General features: G+C 48.1%; 1 protein-coding gene across 2 annotated transcripts in view; it reads right to left on the bottom strand.

Moving 5' to 3' along the window:
* The window catches only part of LOC133131154 (zinc finger protein 827-like), a 50,330-nt gene that overhangs the window by 25,958 nt on the left and 12,822 nt on the right, over nt 1-11,550 (bottom strand). For both annotated transcript variants that reach the window (XM_061246340.1, XM_061246341.1), the window contains exons 2-4: nt 8,420-9,505; nt 4,437-4,609; nt 3,488-3,911 (exon numbers count right to left, since the gene is read on the bottom strand). In XM_061246340.1, the coding sequence (XP_061102324.1) occupies nt 3,488-3,911; nt 4,437-4,609; nt 8,420-9,505 (1,683 nt within the window). The remainder of the gene's footprint in view (nt 1-3,487; nt 3,912-4,436; nt 4,610-8,419; nt 9,506-11,550) is intronic.

Below are 11,550 nucleotides of genomic sequence, written 5' to 3'. Positions count from 1 at the left end.
AAAGAACAGTCGCTTGTGTTTCTCTCTCTCTCTCTCTCTCTCTCTCTCTCTCTCTCTGCAGATAACAGAGGTTATCTACCTGGAGCTGACCGCTATCCAGGCTGATGTGGACACAGCAACAATTTATTCCACACCTGGCCTTCCTGCTGCCCCCGCTGTGCTCAACGAGTGCCCATCAGTCTGCACCACAGAATTCCTGTGTTAGCAGTGTGCACCATAGAGTTTATCTGTTATCAGTCTGCACCAGATAATTCCTGTGGTAGCAGTGTGTACCATAGAGCTTATCTGTTATCAGTTTACATCATACACCGTTGTGGTAACTGTCAACATCATAGAGTTTTGGAGTCATCAGTCTACACCATAGAGTGTCTGAGTTAATGGTCAACACCATAAAGTTTCTATGTCATCAGTCTGCACCATAGAGTTTCTGTGTCAAATCTCTACCCCAGTGTGCCCATGTATTAAAATTTTTAATGGTACTATGCGTCAAACGGAGTGAGAGGAGACGGGCAGCGCCAGGCCGCAGGGCGATATCGGAGCGCGGGGAGGGGAATGACCTTCATATTAGAACAGCGGTCTGAGGTGACCGGCTGGAAATGTCAGGCTGTCAGACTGCAGTAGGCCACACTGGCAGTAACCCGGTCAGCACCTGGAAAGACGTCCTCTAATTAACAGCGTGTTCTGCCATGTTGGATCAGGCGGGAACGCGGCGCCCGTCGGAGCGCGACACGCGCTCGCTCTCGCCACGGAAACGCACCGGGTACACAGAGCCGCACCTCTCCCCTGACCTTTGGATTGTCACCAGAAACGGAACGCATTTCCATCCCAAACCCAGCTGCACAGGTGCTGAATTATTCATCCGGGGGGATTTTCATTATAAGGGCAGAAACTTTTCCACAGCTCTCGAGTGTCAGACGTCAGACATATGGCTCGCATGCGGAAGGCCAATCTCACGCTCTTGCGGCTGGGTCTGAAATGTGACGCATTTCAAAAACAGCCATCGCGCTGTTTATGCCGCAGCTCAGGTGGCCATTTCAATCGCTGAACAAATTGTGTTGTCACCGTGTTGGGATGTCCCACATGAATACACAACAGCCTACACCATAACATAGTCTGTGTTAACCGTCTACTCTACACCATAGAGACCATGTTAATAGTTAATATTATTTAAATTAAAACACAAGAAGTATCAATACACAGTACCTGAAGGGTTTGTCAGACAGGACTAGGCTAGCACCTGTGGAATATAAGCACAATTAGCCGTCCACTGTGCGATTGCATTATAGCTGGATTAGCGTGCATGATGCTGGTGCGTGTTCTCTGCATTTGCTTCCCTGCTCCAGGAATAGAAGCACACTGATCTTCACGGGTAATAGAAAATCGCACACAATGCCACAGGAAAACAGAGGTGAAGGGGTCATTGCTCCTGTCATGACGTGCCTAGTCCTTGAACTATGTGATTTAATGCGTGCTCTGTACGAGATTGGTTTAGAAATTGTGTGATGCAGCATGAATTTAGAATACTGTTTTATTTTTTTTTAAGTGACTGATGTATTGATGAAAACCACCACCAATCATGTGAATCACCAGAACTCAATAAATGTACAAAATGGATACAAAATATATAAAAATACATAAAAAGAGAAATGACCATGATTCTCTTCCCAAAAATCCCAGTGCTCGGTGTGTACTAAATTGAACCATTGAGCACTAGAACATAATGGTTTATAGAAAGTGTGGAGACTTTAAGATAAAACTCCAAGTGACCTCAACACCCCAGGTTTCTGTACCTTTTTTTTAAAATACAACTCTCAGGACTTTACCAAAATTAAATTGAGGATGTAGAAACGCATGTTACTCCTCTGACAAACTGTTAAATGTTAATCTGAGCACCACATCTATGGAAACGGCATTTCTGCCCAACTCCATTTACTTAAAATAATGCACTGTTATTTCATTTCGCACTTACAAGCTACGTGTCATGTTCTGAACTAAGGATCATGTAGGGTAGATATTAAATACCTGAACGCATTATCACGTCTAACAGTGCTTTCACTGGTACCTTTTGAGGAACCCAGCCAAGCATTCTGTCGTTACTCAAATTGGACTGCCCTAGAGGATGCTGTGGGTGTCTACTCGGTGAGAGCTGGCCAGGAATTTCAAAGTGTTTGATAGCTTTCAGCTTTCATCTGAGTACATGACCTGAGGATCACTGGACGGCTGGCAGCCATGTCCGTGGGGGAGGGGCTCTCTTGGAGATCAAAGGTAAGTAGTTTAACCCCAGGAGGATGGCAGTTGGGTGGGTGGTGGGGAGCGGGGGCACCCCAAAGTGGCACTCCTATTGGGTCACAGGTGTCAGTGAGAGAATTCTCATCTCACGTCTCTCTCCCTCTCTCCCTCTCCCCCTCCCCCTGACCACCACCCCCACAAACACACACATCCCCGTGGAAATAATTGTGTCGCTGCATGCAGAAGGCTTGAACCGACATAGATTGTACAGTCTGCAGTGCAACCATATGGAGACACAAACTCCATACATTCTACTGGACCACATGACTACACCACCAAACCCAGGTCTAACCAAACCAGTGACTGACAGGCAAGGGGGGGCCCTTCCACTTTCTTTGGGACTTGAGATTTTATCTGTTTTCAACTACAGGATTATTTTCACATAAAAATCAGAGTACAAATCTGTTTCTCCTCCTCTCATCTCATTTCCAACTGTCATACTGGTGCAAAGCAGAGCAATTCACACCCTGACAGTTGGCCAGGCTCTGCTCTGAGAGTAGGCGGTGTGTCGCTTCCCGGGGACTCTCTCCCTCCTGACCTGTCCCTCCTGTCTGTCTGAGACTGAAGGACAGCTGCCACCAGGGGGCGCCGAGCCTCCGAAGGCGCAGTCCAGGCTGACGAGAGGCTACCGCGCCGACCTTGCGTCTATGCATCCTAGCGGGGTCAGGCGGGCTCGCTAATCATTTCTAATTAAGAATTCATTTTTAATTATGAATTATGCATGCGTTTTTAATTAATCGAATGTTCTGCTTTTTTTCCCTTCCTCCTCTGAGATCTCAATCTAATTACGCGGCAGCAAGTGAAGGAGAGCAAGTCCAACCCTCACCCTCCTGATGAACCCTGTTTACATTGTGTACCTACACAGGTACTGGACAGACTACAGCAGCTGAATACACTCATCGTGGCTCTGCCTCACCGTGACTGCCCAAGCTGAGGAATAACACTGTGTCTCTAACACCTCTATACACCATGGTAGGGATGAGGTAATGTGTTAGGCTGGGACAGTGTCTGTACACTATGGTAACAGTGAGGTAAGGTGTGAGGTGGGGTAGTGTCTGTACACCATGGTAACAGTGGGGTAAGGTGTGAGGGTGGGCAGTGTCTGTGCTGCATGGTAACAGTGAGGTAAGGTGTTAGGGTGGGGCAGTGTCTGTACACCATGGTAACAGTGAGGTAAGATGTGAGGTTGGGGCCATACCTGAAAGCTTAATAAGCAGGTCAGTAGCGGTCTTGGCGGTCATGTTGGGGATGAAGAGGGAGGCAGCAGGAGGGACAGGGGAGCTGGCGACGCTAGCTGGCCGCTCCCTGTGCAGGGAGAAGGGTGAGAGAGTCGACACCTCTTGTTCCAGGGGCTCCTCCTTGATGTGGGCGTGGTTTGGGGCCTCCCCAGGCGATGGCAGGAGCCGGGGATCGTCCGGATCGAGGGGAGAGCCCCGCCCCCCTGAAGCGCCCCGTGACGACGCCCCGCCCTCGTCCTCGGTGTCCGTGGTGACCTCGTCCTTCACCCTGGTGGGACAGTGCTGGTGGCAGCGCATGTGCAGTTTGAGGCTGAAGTGGCGGGAGGAGGTGAAGGGGCACTGCTCACAATGGAATGTCTCTCCGCGGTCCTGGTGCTGGTGGACCTGTGGGGGGAGAGACCCACTTTACCATCACACTACTGGGTGACCATGGTAGAGCAGCAAGGTAGGAGATTCAAATGTCTTTTTTTAGCTTTCCTGTCCAGTGTTTTCAGTTTTATATGACAGGACAATGTAGAGCAGAGATCATCAAATCATGATCTTCGAGGGCTGTGGACTGCTGGTCTAACACCCTCCCTTTATCTGGGAGTCAGTAGTGAAGACGTAATGCAGTAGCATTAATTGTTAATTACCAGGGAGAACAGAAAACCAGGACTAGATTTGAATTTGAGGGCCATATTTGATGATCCCTGGTGTAGGTACACAGGAAGAATGGAGAGTGAGAGAGGCAGAGTTTTGCATGTGGACAGTCCTCGGCAGGCTATGTCACGATACACCCCGATTCAGGGCCATTTTATTCACTATAGTGGGATGTCTGGTGGACCTGCAGGGTAGTTGTTTGTGCATTAGCTGCCCCTTTCACTATCACAGGACCCAGTGCTGGCACTAGGGGGCAGGAGCTTGAGTTACCTTCATGTGGGACTTGAGATTGTCTTTGCGGGCGCAGCGGAAGGGGCAGAGAGGGCACTGGTGGCTCTTGACGCCGGTGTGGATCACCATGTGTCTCTTCCAGTAGCTCTTCCTCTTAATGACCAGGCCACACACCGGGCACTGGAAAGGCTTTACTCCGTCATCGGGAGACCCTGGGAGAGATCAGAGAGAACGAAACTCAGTGTGTCTCTCTCATAGTTCTCTCAATGCTGGGAAACCGGCTGTGCTATATGACTCATATCTACTCTACACACCTGCTGTATCCCACAACTTACTGCAGACAGACCTGCTGAATCCCTCATATACCAACTCACGACAGACCTGCTATATCTCTCATATCTCCTCACTAGAGACATGTACTCCCTCTCATATCTCCTCACTAGAGAGACTTGTTCTTGCCATGTCATATCCCCTCAATAGCATGGCTTGCTGTCACTCTCATATCCCCTCTAGAGACATGCTGTATCTCTCCCTTATCCTCTCTCTAGAGTGACCTGCTCTCTTCCCCATATTCTCTCAATAGAGAGACCTACCCTCTTTCCCATATTCTCTCAATAGAGAGACCTACCGTCTTTCCCATATTCTCTCAATAGAGAGACCTACCCTCTTTCCCATATTCTCTCAATAGAGAGACCTGCCCTCTTTCCCATATTCTCTCAATATTCTCATGGCAGAGACACCTGTGGCGTGGCTCTCATATACCTTTGTCTGAATGTCTCTTGTATCTCATATGCCTCTTTTTAAACTTTACTCAGTCACAGGTGACGCATACCTCTTATAGCACAGACTGGCGTTTATTTTAGGTTTACACTCTATCAAGACTATTGCTCTGAGTAATTTAAATAGAATACCATTTCAACATTCTATATCATCATGGTCATGGTTATTGTTTCCATTACTGATCAGGCCATTTACCAAGAACCTACACTGACAAATTAGTACTGCTTAACTAGCATTCAATACCGTGTTCCTAATAAAATGTGGACATGGGAGTTTGGTGAAATGGAATGTTAAGCTACTTATTGACCTGGGGGTTATGAGAAGACAATCTTCAGTATTTGCAACAATAAACCAGCACCTGTGGCCTCATTGCAATGAACAAATGCCCTAGGGGCTGGCAAGAAGTCACATGCTAACAGGCTAACACATTGCTACTGTGAGCGAATGGAGGAACACACAAACAGGCATTGTCTCTGTGAGGGAGAATAGAAATGAGCACTCTCAGGCTAAGCCATTGTCTGTGAGAGAGAATGGAGGATTACAGTCAAAGGCTTGTACACCGTCATTGCAATGGAGAAAGGAGAAATGTAACAATAGGCTAGCTTGTCTTCTCAGTGAGTGACAATGGAGGAGCAGACAAACAAGCTATGGCACAATCTGTGAGGAAATGGGGGAGCATGCTCACAGCCTGGCCCTTCGACCGCGCTCACTATGTGCGCCCTGGAATCAGGAGAAAGATATGCACGGGACTCGGATGTCTGTACGCACTCCAACTGGCCCTGTTCGAGGCTCTTGGTAGTGACCCTGACCTAGTGGAGGCCACATCCCAGAGGTTTGTGCATTGACGTAGAGACACTGCACTGCCTGACCCCCACAGTGACCTCTGACCTCAGCAATCCATGGGCACCCAATCCAAACCCCTCCTGGGGTCAGGTCAGCGTTACTAAAGAAGGGGTTAACTGAAACGCAGCTATCCACATATTGCATTTGGTACACTATGCCAGTTATTACTCTGTACAAAATCATATTAACAGGGGGAAAAATATACTGAATAAAAGAGACCTGATCTAATTTAAGATTCAAATATATACAGCACGTCCATGCTCTGAACACTGACTGACTGATGGACTTCCTGTTGCTGTGACTTCATGCTTGAATGAGATGTGTGTCGCTGCTGTTGCTACTACTGCTCTACCTTGGATCTTTCCTGTTTTGTATATTTTTCAAACCTCTGTGGCTTCGAGTGCAGTTATCAAAAACCTTGGTGTCACTTTTGATCCTGAGCTATCTTTTGAAATGGATATAAAAAACTTCAAAGATTGCTTTCTTTCACTTCAGGAATATAGCCAAAATTACATGATGCTGAAAAGTTCGTCCAGATTTGATTATTGTAATGCCCTCTCGTCAGGATGTGCAAATGCCTCCTTAAAGCCCATACAGCTCATTCAAAATGCAGCTGCTCATATTTTAACTAGAAACTACCTCCTCTCATCTCATCCCATTAAATTTAGCATAGGTTTCAAAGTACTCCTCCTCACATTTAAGGTTTAAATGGGCTCGCCCCTCCCTATCCTAAGAACCCGATTGACCCACTGAAATTCGCAGAGCAGACTATCTCTACTAAGTCTAGGCATAGATCTGACCTATATAGTAAATCCTTTAGTTGATACGGCTTGGTGTTGGCATGAATCATAGAGTCTCTAGTGGACTAAGTGGTCTTTGCTGTCACTACATCATTACATGGACCCTCTGTGTTGAGTGGATCTAGCTGTGGTCTGGTGTTGATCGCCTTAGGGTTGCCCTCATGTCTGTTCTCGTCCCTTACCTCTTGTCCCCTAGTTATGCTGCCATAGTGTCATTCCGCTTTTCCCTTATTGCACACAGGCACCTCTTTCCCCCCTTTTCTGCTGTCCTGCTTCTCTTTTTAAATTTTTGCCACTTACCATCCACTAATCATTGTCTTATTTTTGCCCTCCTCCCCCTGCTCCGGGCTCTGGCCTGGAGCTGTAGCTCAAGCACCAGAACCTGACCCTGGCTATAGCTAACATGCTACTTCTGCCAAGAAGCGGACTTTCCCGGATTTATCATCTATATTAGTCTTATTTGCATTATTTATTTGTATAATTGTTGATTTAATTTATGAATTGTATTTAATTTATTTATATATTACATATAACACTACTGTTAAACTCACTGTTTGGCCAGTGCAGGCCAAAAGCAGATAGGCTCCCCCTCTGAGCTGTGATCTGCTCAAGGTCTCTTCCTGTTAGTCAGGGAGTTTTTCCTTGCCACTGTCACCCTAGGCTTGCTCTGAGGGGGTCTCAGGCCTGGGTGCTTTGAAAAAAAAAAAAAAAGTATATATATCCTAATAAAATAGAATTTAATGAAACTTAATTGAAAAGACTAATTATGACCTGTCAGTTGATTTTCATTTTAAGAGGATTTACTATCCTCTTAAAATGTCCAAATATCTAAAGCACAATTTTAACTTCAACTGTCAGATTATGAAGAGTGACAGCTTTACAGTAATACCATTCAGGAAGTACAGTAGAGGGTTCAATATTTAAAAAAAATATTGTAAGTGCAAACACCATTAAAAACAAGGTGGAACATGACCTTGGGTGTAAAAGGACGCAGTGCAGTGCAAGATTTTTCGAACAGAAATAGAAAGGTCTGAACTGAATGTGCCTTGGTGAAGGTACGCCAGAGGGAGAAAGACGATTATCGATCTGCAAACATACCTCATGCTATGTAATTCTGCAAATCTGCTTTATTCGAGGTGACAGGATTCTAGGCTCTAAATCTCAGCAGCTGTGATAAAACAGACAGCTTTGTGGAATTAAAATATGCAGGAACACTTGTTGGTACGACCCGCTGTACTGAGGCATTACATTGCTGGATTACTGCTTACAGGAGATTGCATGAGAGAAGGATCTAATTTCACTTTGATCACAATTAATAAACCGGTGGTCTATAATCCTGGTCCTTTATTTTCCTTTAAACTCAGCAACCCTCAAGGCTAGTAGTACTGCTGGTTGTCTTTTCTATATGATGGCTAATGAATCATTTAACGCCACTGATTTGCCAGAGATTTAAATCACCTGGTCACCCAGATATGAATCCTGATTAGTGGGGAAGAATGAAAACCAGGTTGCAGACACCTGCACTAAACGACAACATGGACAGAGAAAAACAAAGTGTTAATGTTTGCTTAGAGTCCACTGCACACATACGGAAATTACCTCCCTGGCTGCTGGCTTTGGACTTGCCCTTTGGGGTCGTGGGCACAGACAGCAGGTCCAAGGTGTGGTTCTGGTTCTTGTCTGGCAGGGGTTTGACGTCCTCCCGAGGTCCCAGAACCATCGACGGCTCCTTCTTATCAGACAGGAGGCAGCCGGCCGCGCGAGCTGCCACCTCCTTCAGGAGCGCGGCCGAGGACGTCATGGAGACCAGCGAGAGGAAGGTTCCCTGAGGGGCCTCAGGCTGGGCCCCGGGCAGGCCCCTCTCGCTCACCTTCTTGGAGAGGGCCGCCAGCGTGGAGCTGGCCGACTGCGTGCTGAAGGGGGAGGCGAAGGCGTCAAAGCGGCCCGCCTCCTCGGTGGCCATAGAGGAGACGGAGGAGGAGCAGGAGGAAGAGGAGGAAGAGGAGGAGGACAGTGTCATGGCCGCACCCTTGTCCTGCAGCACAGCGTTGGCCGCCGCCTTCAGCTTGAGGATGGCCGAGTCCGGCGACAGGCTGGTGGGGGCGGAACAGCCGCCAGGAGGCCACGCTTCCAAAGACCCCGCCCACGCCGGGCTGCCGTTGGCATCTGCCGCCGGGCTGAGGCGCCTGCCCGCTTCCTGCTTGACGGACCCGGGGGAGGGCGTGGCGGATTGGCCAGAGCCGGCCAGCTTGCGGGCGAGAGCGCTGAGCTGCTGCTGCGCATGATTGGTGGACGGGGAGAGGGCCAGGGGCAGGTTGGGTGAGGCTCCTCCCCTCCCCTGGGCCGCAAGCTCCCCGGCCTCCAGGAGGCGCCGCAGGTTACTGCTCATCGGGGAGCCCAGCGCCTGGGAGGCATCCCCAAACAGTGAGGACACCATGGAGGAGAACGTGTCCTGGGAGGAGACAGGTCCTGCCCTCAAGGTCTCCCTTTCCAGCCCCAGGAGGTCCAGGGAGGCCCGAGGAACAGGTGTGGGGCAGCCGGCCGAGCTCTCACCCGACACGTCCTGCTCTAGCGGGGCCTCATCCCCGTACGAGGACTCGGAGGGCGTGTCCGAGGCGTTCCCAAACCAACCGTCTTCCTTCGCTGCCGGCCCCTTGGCCACGGCCTCATCAACTCCATCAACATCTGCAACACAACAGCACAGAACACCTCTCAGGGTACACAAAACCCAATAGACACTGCACAACGGTTTAATTGTGTTAGTAAAAGGCACTGTAAACCTGTGGCCTGAAAAGCACTCTAACATCCAACATTGGAAATCTGAAACCAAAAAATGAAACTAAACCGGAATGCTACATTTTGAGATCCTTCCCCTGGCTGAATAAGTGTCGTGACTGCAGGTCCCCCTTGGGTCTGAAGCATTGCGCTGACCTCCATTGCGCAGGCAACCCTCCAGTAAGCTGGGCCCACAGTTTACGGGCAAGCTTCCTTTGGCCCTATCCTCCGAACTGCCAGCTAACAGGAAGCCAGTGTACCAGGAAAGCACAGCTGAACACAATTAGAACCGCAGCCTGATAGAACAAACAGACCTTGAACCGAGTACCATCTAACGCTGCTCAAGTTTCAACAGGTGTATTTTTTTGCGAGTGCCTCTGCCAAATACGACCGGAGATACACAGTCTATTAAAAAAATTCCCTGTTTTGGAGAGGAAACCGCACATTTCCCTGGCATGACAAGGCTACAGTAGAGTACAGTCTTCATTTTAACTATATTATTCCCAGGATCTGAAGGAGTTTAGTAAAGGGGTTACCATGGTGACGGGCTCTCCTGGGAGGATAGGCAGCAAAGATTAGGGTAATGGAGGTTACAGAAGAACATTAATATTCATGAGCTGGTAGATACCACCAGGGAGCCAATGAGGAGAGGGTTAAGGTCAGCAAGGATCATTAATATACACTTCATGTTTCAATATTCATAAGCAAAACATTACAGCTTGCCAGAGGAGGGTGAACAAAGAAAGCGAATATTGCTGATAAGTGTGAATCCACTCTGGAAAAGAGGTACCATAGAGATGTTAACATAGAGAGGTACCATAGAGATCTTGCTCTTTGGACAAACTGTACATCAGATTTTTCTGCTTCCATTACTGTGTCCGTTTTTTTTACACTGAACCCAAATTTCGAACAAAGTACCAAAACACAGCATTAAAACTGTTCTACAGCTCTCTGAAAAAAAACCATGAAACCCCCGGTACGTGAACTCACTCTCCTCCCTCTCGCTTGCATGCGATGGAGGCCTTTGCCTCAGCGACCCTTGTGTGACCCCTGTAGGCCGCTCTCTGTTTACACTGAGGGAACGGCTGGTTGCTAGGCGACCGCACCTCAGTGACCCGCAGGGATCATCACGGTCACTGCACACCTGGCCATTATCCCCGTTCGCTGTTACGACAGCCTGACCGTACTCTGACCACACACTCAAGACACAGCTCACCCTACGGCAAACCTTACAGCAGCTCAGAGTGTTGTTTGTCCGGTCATAAAGTAAGGGCACAGATACCATACAAACCACACAATGGTCATGACATGTACAACACAACAGAAAACATATGACAAAATACATCCCTTGCCATATACCAACAGTCAAAATTCCAATACCACAAATATTCATAATCATGTACACAGTTCAATACATCTTCAGACACAGATATGACCCTTCAGCTGCTAGAGCCTTTCTGGGAGGGACCACAAGTGTTCTGTTCCTTTCATCTGCCTCAGTGTGTGATCTCTGATAATAATGTGTGAGCTAATGAGTGTGCGTGTGTTTGTGATGCATGTGAATGTGTGTGTCAGCTAATGTGTGTGCGTTCGTATGTGTGTGTGAGATGTATCCAAGTGTGTTTGTGTGTTTATGCTGGGAGAATACAAACAGCTGCAGGATGTTGAGTGTTTCAGATCTGTTACCGCTAACCGCTAACACTGGAAAACAGCAACAGCTCCTCAGTGTGTATATCCAGGATCTGGAAGCTACACTACATCCCCGAGCAGTGCAATGGAGGCAAATACCTCAGCTGACAGACAAAAGAAGATCAGAGATGTGACTGTGTGGGTCTCAGCTAGCAGAACTGGGACAGAGCAAAGATTAAAGGGGCAAATTATTATATTATTTCCTGTGTCTGTTAAAGGGAGGAGTGATAAGCAGCATTCACTTCTTGTAAGAAAAGTGCACAGCC

Source organism: Conger conger, chromosome 6 (assembly GCF_963514075.1).
Source record: "Conger conger chromosome 6, fConCon1.1, whole genome shotgun sequence".
Lineage (NCBI taxonomy): Eukaryota > Metazoa > Chordata > Actinopteri > Anguilliformes > Congridae > Conger > Conger conger.
Note: the sequence above shows the minus strand (reverse complement) of the source record. Positions and strands in the feature narration are given on the sequence as shown.